Source organism: Labrus mixtus, chromosome 20 (genome assembly GCF_963584025.1).
Source record: "Labrus mixtus chromosome 20, fLabMix1.1, whole genome shotgun sequence".
In the NCBI taxonomy this organism is placed as follows: Eukaryota; Metazoa; Chordata; class Actinopteri; order Labriformes; family Labridae; genus Labrus; species Labrus mixtus.
This window is the reverse complement of record NC_083631.1, coordinates 15,848,346-15,859,521: the sequence shown is the minus strand read 5'-3', so window position 1 is coordinate 15,859,521 and position 11,176 is coordinate 15,848,346. Positions and strand designations below refer to the sequence as shown.

Genomic DNA, 11,176 nt, shown 5'->3' with positions numbered 1-11,176 from the left:
AAGTCGCAGGGGATCATTTGATTTGTAAGGTGGATGACTTTTAGAGAGAAACAAATAGCCTGATCTCTGCTTGCCATGGTCAGTTATAGCTTCAGATGAGAGGCCGAAAGCACCATTTTGTCCACAACTCTTTTCGTTGCTTCCATTAAACCAGCGTTTCACTTCTTCCACTTCTGCCAAATATGGAAAAATGGCAGATCGGGCCTATTTCTTCCCTTTTCTGCCACAATATTTCCTCTCAAAGCCATGAATTTGATGTTACACTTCATAACCAAGAGTATTTGGACGGACCTTGTGTGCATCTGTGAGGTAAAAATGTGTCTGTTATCAGTTTATAACCACTGTTGATGCTTCCAAAGTCCTTTTATTTTCATCTTTAAAGAATGACTTGTTAACCATAAACCAATTAATGCTCTTTAAAGTATGAACATCTTACTTTTTATTCATATTTCTTGTACTATATTGATATTATACACATAGATGTACAATCATTCTCGATATGGTCATTGTATTTCTCACTATATTGTTATTTTCCCTTTGTTTCTGTCTACTGCTTACATCAGATATCTGTAATTTATGCTCCAAAGATGTCTTCATTTCTTATCTCAAAGATCATTTTTTGAGTCAGAAGTTTAAGAGAAAGTCAAAGGGAATTTGTTATCCTTGATTTTGACCTGACATGACAATGACCTCCATACAGGGAGGCCCATAGACAAATGTTTCTTTTCTTGCAGATTCCAACTTGACCTGGTCTGCAAACAATCCTGACCTCAACCCCCGTAATGCTCTTATGTCTGAACAGGAGGAATCCCAGCAGTCATCCTCCATCTCTATAAATTGTAGTTGCCCCTGTGCTTAAGTTTCTCCTAAAGCTCACGATGAAGTTGTTCTATTGATCAATCTTGATGCAAAAACATGGAAATAAAACTTTCAAACACCTTCACATTTAATGGAATGCAAAGCCAGAATACAAAGTAAAATACAGGCTCTAACTTTACCTGCCAGATGGATTAACACACTGACTTCTACATACATACAATAACACATGTGTGTTTTTGAAAAGATATGAAAATGTGACTTTTTAGCTGAGTGACATGTTTCAACTGCTCTCACCACATAACACTTTATTTCATCTAGAAAACACACACACTGACGCATAATATTTCACTGGCCAAATTAACTCCTAGACAGGAGCTCCCCCTTGTGGAGAGATTGAATAAGGTTTTCTTTATTTTACTTTTGAATGGGTGAATAAATCCTTACTGGCACTCTTGCAGTATTGTCTTTGCACCGAGTGTATACAAAACAAAAACATAAACAACTAAATATGACAAAACATACTGTGTGACTTAAAAAAGAAACTGAGAGAGTTAAGATTTGAGTTTACTGACATTTACAAATGCCAATGCACACCTTTTAAATTTGACTTCATGAGAGAGCAGTTCACTCCATGTTTGATTCCCCTGTATGAACACTTTTATTATCATCTTCTTTGATTTTTTCCCTGAGGTCCTGTATGGCCTTCCAGCTGAGCTCCAGACTCCTCCTCAGCTCGGCCATATCCACCCTGATCTCCTCGAGTAGCTCCAGCTTTGAGAGCTTCTTGTCGATGGATGAGAGAACGTCCTCCTGCCCACCTTCTGTCTCCTCTGTGGCAGCATCCTGATCAGGCTCCGGTGGCTGAAACGACCCCATGGTTTTCTCCCACACCATCTCGAAGTAGTCATCGATGAAGGCCTCCAGCTCCTCCAGGCTGCTCCGCTGATCCCACTGGTCGATCAGCGCCTGCAGACTGCCGGACTCAGCGAGCCTCCTGAGAGTCTGCTCCCTCAGTGAAGGATGGAAGAGGGAATACGCACTCAAGGCATTGTCCTCTGCAGGCACCTTGTGCTGCATTTCAGGTAACAAAGGAAGCATTGTCGGTCGCTTTGAGGAAAACAGACGCACTTGCTTTTCAATGTTCAGTCTCAAATGAAGCTCACCCGTAGGGAACCAGACAGGTAGATTTAAAGTCCACCTCAGTCCCTTTTCACCAGAGAGTACAAAAGCCAAACAGGACCTGAAAGTTTCTCTATCCAGGGTATTAAGTCCTGCCCTTCCTCCTGATCTTCCTTGTGCTAGTGCCAACATGCGACCACCATTATCTGAGCTGTTTGATGATGTTTGAGTCATACAGGCTGTTGGAGTCACTGTGAAGGAAATAATTAGAGATTTATTATGCAACATAAAAACGGCAACCAACGGTCTCCACCCATCATTTGATAATCTGTTTATCTTACAATAATGGATATGCTGCCGTACTGTTATATAATGTAGTCTTTTATTTATAACACCTGATGTGTTTTTTGTTAGATTTATTTTGTGTGTTTCTAACTCTATGCGTTTTTTGTATCTTTGTTGTTTTTGTATAAAACATATTGCTGTTTTGTATAGTGCATATTCTTTAAAGTTTCTTAATAACATCTGCACAGGAACTATTACATCTTAGTTGTTAATACATCTAGCACTGCCAAACACTTATAAATAATAATACATTTCTATAATCAGCTTGTATTGCTTTATCATATCAGGACACTAGAGTGCAGATTGGATTGGCCATTTCCCTAGTCTGTACTTCCAAGCGTGTAGGAGAACCTGTAGTCATTAAACATGTAAAAAAAAGTTGTTTGTTTTGTCCTTTCAGGGCTACTGAAATGTGCAGGAAAGAAAACTGTTGCATGAGGTTTACTCACATCCATTGGTCAGCTGATGTCTGCAGTTTGTAAAATCGTTTTTACACAGATTCTTGGTCTTCGGCTGCTGCTGTTGCCCAACTGAAGACACAATCTTCCACACGCGATTGTCGCCTCTGTGGAGAGCAGCCAGCCTTTCACCAGAGAGCATCTCCTCTATCAGTTCAATGAGTTCCTGAACCTGCGCTCCATCCCTCCAACGTCTATTGTCCAGAACGTGATACCTGTTCCCACACTTCTCCACCAGCCTCTGCAGCGGCTCTCCTTCGCTCTCGATGCGCTGCTCGACGCATGTGTCGCCCAGCCAGTCCCCATGGCTGAACAGAACCAATGCTCTGCCCCACATCTGGTCTCCTCCTCCTCCCTCCAGCTGTTTCTCCAAGGCCTCCCTGTGGGAATCTCGAAACGAGGAGCTCACATTGACAACCAGGAGGATGGCACAGGATGGCACCAGGAGGTCGGCGGCCCCAGAGAAGCAGCCGGGTGTGTCGAGCACTGACACCATCTTCCTGCTGATTTTTGCTTGTTGTTCAGAGCAGGAAGTGGTTTGGTTTTCTGTTTGGAGGCACTCTCTGCTCAGGATAGTGTTGCCACAGGAGCTTTTTCCTGTTTGCCTGCCTCCGAGGAGCACTAATCTCAGCCCCAAAAGAGGGGTCAGCTTCTCTGATGGAAAGAAAATTAATAAATATGTTAGAAAAAAAGAAAACATCTACTCATTGTTGACGTATGTCCAAAGATTCTGACAGAAAAGTGCATCTGGAAAGTTGGATTCAATATTTTTTATTTAAGGAGTAGAAAAAGATAATTGACTTTTAAATCTATCAAACTCACCCAGCTGAGCCCTCGCCATCTGCCTTTGTTTCTCCTTCCTCTTCAGTCTCTCCTTGGCTCTCTCCTCCTCTCTCCTTCTCCTCCCCTCCAGCTGCTCCATCACTCTCCTCTCTATTTCACAGTGCTGGGAGGCATTGCATCCTGCCAACATCTCCTCAATCTTCCCAATCAGCTCTCGGATTTGATACCCGTCCCCTTTGGTTGTGTTATTCAGAACGTGATACCTGTTGCCGCATCTCTCCACCAGCCACTGCAGAGGCTTCCCCTCACTCTCGATGCACTGCTCGGTAGTCGCGTCACCGAGCCAGTCCCCGAAACTAAACAGCACCATGACACGGCTCCAAATGTGCCGGTCGATCAGCTGGAGGTGCTCCTCGGCTGCCCTTCTGTAGGTCTCGGTGAAGGCCCTGTCCACGCGGATCACCAGCAGGAAGACGTGAGGCCCCGGGGGGCAGAGGGACAAGCTGAGCACCATCTCCCTCTGGTCGAACACGGGGGTCTCATCGCTGAAGTAGTTCATCCACCAGCCTGGTGTGTCCACCACAGTCACCTGTCTCCCAAACACCACCCCTGTTCTGGCCACGCACTGGGCCGTTCTCCTCCGTGACATTGCACTCTCTCTATTCAGGATGGTGTTAATTGTGGAAGTTTTCCCAGAACCCTTTGCTCCAATTAGAACAATCCGAATATCAGTAAGGGGCTGTAGCCTCTCTGGGCGAGTAAGAGTGGAAAGAGAGAGCAGGGTGAGAAAGTTTTAGTAACCTAAGTGTTTATTTGGCTTCTATTTAACACATTTTCCAGCATACAGTGGACGATTTGCAGGTCAAGGAACAGCAAGACACATTAACAGTTCAATACTTACATAACATACATACATACATACAACATACATAAAGCTTAGCATAAAGACTGGAGACAGGAGGGAATAGATAACTCTGCTCTGCATGTTGGAAGATCAATACAGTCACTGTCGTGCATCACATAGTTTAAGTCATCATTAATGTTTGATTTAGTTTTAAGGTTGTATCACAAAGAAGTCCTGGGTGCAGTATATTGGGTAATGTTGGTTTTTAATTACCGAATACTACAATCAAAAACCTCTATACCGTCTATTTTCCAGCGCTGGACTTGGAAAAAATTTGCTCTGGCATTTTTGTTTTTGGTAGGATTTTTTTTAAGCCTTGTTTCTAAAATTGCAATTCATAGCCATGGCGTATGAATACACAAAGAAACAATTTGATACTCAAGGTCACAGGATAATCTAGTTGGGATTTTCTTAAAAGAGGGTGTGTTTATTTGATTAAACCTGATTTCATCCTTCAAGATCGCTGTCATTACTGTTAGGGAGGATTGATAACTGAACAATGACTTAAGTATGGTCTGATGCTTTATGTATGCAACTCATGAATGATATTTTCCACTAAGATCAGCTGTAACAGTTATTGAGACGGCATCTTTGTTTTCTTTTTATCTTGATTTACATTCATAATTAGGTGAAGATCTCAAGATAACAGAATTTTGAAATATTATCTCGGGCGCTGGATAGCCAAACGGTTATGTCGCACGGTCCATGTACTGAGGCCATAGTTCTCATCTAAGTGGTCGTGAGTTTGAATTTGATCTTGGCCCTTTGCTGCATGACTCTCTCCTCCCAACATATCCTGTCTCTCTTAGCTGTCTTAACTTATAAAGGCAAAAGGGACCCAAAAATAACTTTTTTTTTTTATCTCAAGCGTGATTGTTTTTGTCTTCCATAGCCTGGCACATGGGCTTATGCACATGTCATGTCCTTTTTGAACAAGAGCACTTACTTTTTCTGTGAAATATTTAGTGTAAGTGTAGTTTGCATTAGCCACAGGCACTTCAAATGTCATCAACTATACCTGACTGACACAATGCCTATTGAAAGACTGAAAAAGCATGATTGATGGTTCTCGCAGCCAAAATGAGCAACACTTTTCAAAGATGAACTCACCTCTCATGAGAGCTCTTTGTTTCTTCACTCTCATGAACCTCTCCTCGGCCATCTCCTCCACTCGCCTCTTCTCCTCTGCAGCCGCAAGGAAAACTTTTTCCTGCATTTCAAACGCTCTGTTTCCATTTTCTGTCACAGCTTCCTGTATCTTCTCCAGCAGTTTGGTGGTTTCAGCATCATCGCCCAGGACAACGCTGTGGCACCTGCTACTGCACTTGTCACTGAGCCAGCAGAGGGCGTCTCCCCCCGCCTGTACGAGCTGTGACGCCTCTGCGTGTTCAGACCTGTCAGCGCAGGTAAACACCACCATGCAGTGACGCCACACGCGCTCACCCAGCAGGCCCACGTGCTCCTCCACAGCCCTGCGACGCCTCTCCGAGAAGGCTGAGCTCGCCTTGATGACAATCAGAAATACGTGTGGGCCCGGTGAGCACAGAGACACGCTGCTGATAATCTCCCTCTTCACCAGCTCAGGTGTGTCCCGAGCACTGAAGTCGCACCACCAGCCGGGGGTGTCCACCACAGTGAGCCGCCTCCCCTCCACCACACCAAGCCTGCGGGAGCACGAGGTCCTCTCTTTGGTGACAAACTCCTCATGGCCCAGGATCAGGTTCCCCACACACCTCTTACTAGAGTTTCTCCCACCAAGAAGGATGATCTTTAACTGTGATGTGCTCCAGCCGTCCCCTGGCACAGAAAAAGACATATGCACAGAGAGGGAAAGAGGGGGACAGTCAAAGTTCCTGTTCAAATGGTTTCACAAAATATTATGTGAGGAGAAAATATTCACATACCATTAGAACAGTATTAAGTGTATAAAATGATACACTGATAAGCTGCTCAATGTCAACACAGAGGCTTTCCTACAGGATGACTTTATAGCTTACTGCTTCTGTATCACCTGCTATTTAGACTTTGTCCTCCTATATTGTTGTCTTACCATATATTGTAAATGCTTTTAACTACAATTCAGCGTGTTTTTAATCATTGCACATGATGTCATCACTTCAAGCTGTCTGCATTCAGATCTGTTTAAGTGTTAAGACATTCATATATCTTTTCTTTAAAAAGCAACACGCATTCTGAAATGAAATATAGGAATATATTTTCTTATTTTTTTTTTAATTATTATTTTATTATTATTTATTTATTAAAACCGTTTAATTTTTCTGCTATGTCGACAAAACGAGCACTTCATATATGACATAGTTCTACTCTAAATATGATTGGCCACATCATTTTAGTTGCAGCACTAAAAATATACAAGACCACAAGACCAAAGTATACAAAAGTGCACACGTGATTCAGTTTTTTCTTGTGCATTTATATTCTAAACTGAAAAATCATACCACCTTAAATCTTTGTATCTCAGATTATGTGACACTAAATATAAAATCATTAGAGGATCAATAAAAACAAGTATCTCCATTGTTGATAAGTAATAAAAATAGACAAAAAAAGGGTAAGAGTATGGGATGTAAATAGAAATAAAAGACAATATTTATATGTAAAACTCATTTAAGATATAACACAATTCAGTAGATACATAACCATTACAAAGTAGGAAGTTGTTTCAAAATCTTCAAATAAAAACAATCGACACATATTCCTGACTTTGTGGTTATAAAAAAGAAAGGTGTGGCAAAACTTACATGTCGACACATCGCTGGTTGCCATCCTACATTATCTATAAGCTGGAAGATTTTTAAAAAACTAACATTTTTTATTCACATGTCCGTGTTTCTGCTTTCTTGGTGAGAAATGTGGACACAGATTGATAGCAGAAGTTAGTGTTTTTATGAGTCTGAAGGTTGTCTGTAATGAGTAACCAGGCTGGCATGAAGTGAAGAGTAAGAACCACACCTCTCTGCAGCAGGTCCAAAGTTCAAGAAACAGAAGACTAAGTAAGTAGCAAAAGGGGGGGAAACTATCGCACACATATCAAAATATTTAGGAAATGTTGAGACAACAAATACAAGTCAAAAAAAGAAAGAAAGAAAAGACAAAGCAGCCCTTTGTTCAGCTTTGTGACCATTTTTAAAAAATTGACATTTCTGAACATTTAAGTAAACTTAATCTTCAAGTTTATCACAATTAGGCTTATAAAATCAGAGCACAAGATAGGCCACAGTATTTTTTAACTATTGAGACATTGCTTGACAAAACACAAATCAAGTAGCCTAGTAAAAGAAAGTTCGCCTGGAAGTGCCTTACATTTGTTATTTTTTATTTATTACACGTTACACCCGGTCACACCCCATCGCTACAGATTGTCAATAAACTTGTTTTGTTTGTTTGTTTTTTTTTGTTTCCGGGTCTGATTTTTCCAGCTGCCGCCACCTATGTTTTGTAATATTTACAGTCTATGGTTTTGTCACACAGACTCCGCCCCGCTCAGCTGCTCAGTTTTATAAAACCAGCGAACACACCGACTCAGACAGAGCTGACTTTATCTGCCTGCAGAGGAACAAAACCAGAAACGACTATGGGGGTCACAGTAAGAGTTGAATACTGGTAATTGCACCACTTTATTTTACGCACCGTCTTTATCATTGTATGTCTCAAGCTTAACTTTATGAGTTTGTGTATTTAACCTAGTTTAAACCAACACGGTAACCACTGTTGATAGCTAACGTTAGCATCTTTAGCTTACAGCTAGGCTTACTAAGCGTGGTGAGCAAACTGATAGATATTTATTGTCATTGCATTTTACACATCGAAACTCTGTAGGAGCAATCCAGCTGCAGCACGAAAATATATAAGATATGTACACAATCCATGCACATCTCGCCCATACCCACACATTCATACCTTTAAGTTCATAACTATACTATTTTTATCTTCTTTTACTTCTTACTGTTCTTTTATTTATGCTCATATCTTAATCCCCTCTTGTGTTTTAACTTGGTAATTTCTTATCTTACTTACTTTGTCTATTTATGTTTCATATTTATATTTACTTTGTATTTTTATTAATATTATAGTTGTTTTTTATCCTTTAACCACTTGTTTCTATTTCTTTCACTGCTCTTACCTTCTTATTGCTATTATCTTTTGATTTGCTTTTATCTCTTTTAGTTTCTTACATCTTTTTAAATCTTTGGTCCTCTTGGTCTCAGCTCGTGTTGTTGGGTTCTTGTGTTTCCTGGGTTCTTATCATGGTTCTTGTGATGGTCGGGTTATATATGTCTGTTGGGTATTGTGCACTTTGGGTTCTTTTCTGTTGAATTGTATTTAATTATTGTTAGTATTTTGCATCTGTTATGTTCTTACTGTTGTTAATGTTCTTGTGTGTTTGGTTTAATTTGCTTTGTTTTTGCTGTTTGTCAAAGCACTTTGTAAACCTGTGTTTTTAAAAGGTGCTATATAAATAAAGTTATTATTATTATAACTGGTACTAACTCTTGGGAGATTAGTGTAACCTGATAATCATTTTTATAAATTCCTGCTTTGTGTCCATGCAGTGGTGGATGAGGATACGAACCCCGCTATAGGGAACTCGCCAAGGGTATCAAGGATGAGTTTCCTGAGGCGGTGGTGTCAAGCTTTGTGGGAAGAACAGGCAAGTAATGCAACAACTGAGCAAGCCTTTACTTTACTTGAACCGGGGACCACTGTATACTAATGTTTCTGGTCAAGCTCATCGAGTCAGCGCGGAGGTGAACGTCTCATATTTATTCCACTTTGCAGGCAGCTTTGAGATTGAAGTCAACGGGCAGCTGATCTTCTCCAAGTTGGAGTTGGGTGGCTTCCCTCACGAGGATGATGTGAGTACCCTTCTGGCTTTAAACGCATTTAAACTGCCCATAACATGTAAATAACAACGACATAAGGTCTCTGGAAAGAACAGTGTTGCTGAGATGAAACTGGACAGCGCTTTTCCCCCATTTAAATCCCTCTTAAACGTGTATTTCTCAATGTGTGCTTTCCTTTATACTTTTACTTTCTGTTTTTATTTATTGATTAAAACCCATCTTTATGACGAGTGCTAAAGTTTCTGATCATAATGGTTTCATGTTTGTGTCTTTCTTACCCGCTACAGATAAGGAATGCATTGGAGAACGCCTGCGCTGGGAAACCCGTGCAGAAGATCACCAAAAGCAAGGCGCCATGCATTATCATGTAAACATCTCTGTCCTGCCTTTTTTACCATCGACTGCATCAACACAAGCCTGTGCAACTGTACACTGCCAACACCACCTCTGGCCTAACTCCATTCTTCGAAACGGTCAGGGATAGACACCACACTTGGTACGACAACAAAAAAAAGATGCAATATGACAACTTGCTGCTTTCTGTGATGCAGATCGTCAAACTCTTCTCTGCCCTCTGGCTCCCCTCTCTGTTCTCATCGTGGCGCTTCAGTGCTGTTAATGATTGCCCCAGACGTAAACTTAAAGGTTGGGGTATGATGAATCCATGCCTGGAGTTGCCTACTTTGTAGGGACTGAGACTGGGAGAAGCTGTTGCAAGAAGGGTTTTAAAGGCACTTGATTTAATTATCCTACAACCTTATTGCCTGGAATTTTTTGAATTACTGCTTGACTTTGTTTTTTGGCATTTTTGTTTCTTTATTTCTCATGTGGTTATCAGTTTAATTTGTATGTTCATTGGCATTGCAAAGTAGTGCAGCATACTTTTATTTTTTTAAGCAACATGAAGGGAAACTCTTTACAGCGACCTCTTCCTTCCTCTTTCCTTATGTACAAACGCTTCCATTACAACGTGACGCTACGTCACATAATTCGTAGGTGGTGACCTTTTGCACTACTAGTCTTGCAAAATTAAAGTGATTAGAATCTCTTGGGTAATTCAAACTGGTTCTCAATCGATCATCATGAGTGCATCTGAAGACCACCGCCCACTGGTCTGTCAGCTCACAGCTTGTAAGATCGGCTCATTTCCCACAAATAATCGGCACTTTTTCCTCAAAACTGTAAACTTCAAATAAAGGTTCAGCTTGTTTAAGTACTGTCTTTTGACTCTTATTTTCAACACACTCTACAGAAGATCCGCATGATCGTATACAGACTATACAGATGTACGATGTTAACACCCTTTTTCTGTAAGTTTCCCCTGTGCTGCTTTAGATATCTGAGCACACCTAGGACTTACCTCATGGGGTGTGGTGGTGACTGTGCAGTTTTTATAAAGAGCTGCACCTATGGGAGACATCCAGTGTTGTTTTTATCCAACTGGGTCCCTTGTTAATGTTGTCCAGCAACTGCCAGTATGTTAACAACACAGGTTGAACAGGGTAGGGGGGGTTCTCCTGGTATGTTGGTTAGCCTGCATGGCAACAGTTGTTTAAGTCAACATAAGCATCAGTTCCAGCAGACATACAGAGAGAGGACATTTCAGAATCTAGTTGGAATATAAGTAAACTTTAATGTCGAGTTGTCTAATAGTCACATTTATTGCTAACAATTTGACATGACCTTTAGTTTATGTCTTTGGGAGACAATTAAAAAAAAAAAAAAAAAAGTGCCTGACAGACTGTATTTGAGTTTTCAAGCTTTTAGGAAACTACACACAAGAGATTGGAATCTTGATTTTTCAGAACTCTGTTATGCACAGCTTAAATGCCCTACACACCAAACACACTAAGGGGCGCCAAATTCAACAAAGACTGTCATAC

The 11,176-nt window shown here is 41.0% G+C and overlaps 2 protein-coding genes across 2 annotated transcripts; one reads left to right on the top strand and one right to left on the bottom strand.

Annotated features, from left to right (window-relative positions):
* Positions 1–410: 410 nt before the first annotated feature.
* si:ch211-214j24.15 (GTPase IMAP family member 8) lies at positions 411–7,215 on the bottom strand. The gene is made up of 5 exons (XM_061065471.1): positions 7,191–7,215; positions 5,539–6,225; positions 3,564–4,274; positions 2,733–3,395; positions 411–2,189 (listed from the first exon to the last, which is right to left on the bottom strand). The coding sequence occupies exons 1-5, from the start codon at positions 7,213–7,215 to the stop codon at positions 1,444–1,446; spliced, it is 2,832 nt and encodes a 943-aa protein (XP_060921454.1). The 3' UTR covers positions 411–1,443.
* Positions 7,216–7,867: 652 nt separating this feature from the next.
* LOC132995482 (migration and invasion enhancer 1-like) lies at positions 7,868–10,506 on the top strand. The gene is made up of 4 exons (XM_061065476.1): positions 7,868–8,052; positions 9,003–9,104; positions 9,233–9,305; positions 9,581–10,506. Exons 1-4 carry the CDS (start codon positions 7,904–7,906, stop codon positions 9,662–9,664), a joined length of 408 nt encoding a protein of 135 aa, XP_060921459.1. The 5' UTR covers positions 7,868–7,903; the 3' UTR covers positions 9,665–10,506.
* Positions 10,507–11,176: the final 670 nt, after the last annotated feature.

Bases quoted from the DNA above. Each gene is read 5' to 3' on its own strand.
- si:ch211-214j24.15 (XM_061065471.1), bottom strand. From the start codon at position 7,215: ATGGCAACCAGCGATGTGTCGACAT. The intron at 3,396-3,563 runs GTGAGTTTGATA...TCTTTCCATCAG, and splicing joins GATGGCGAGGGCTCAGCTGG to AGAAGCTGACCCCTCTTTTG. The intron at 2,190-2,732 runs GTGAGTAAACCT...TTTCCTTCACAG, and splicing joins ACATCAGCTGACCAATGGAT to TGACTCCAACAGCCTGTATG.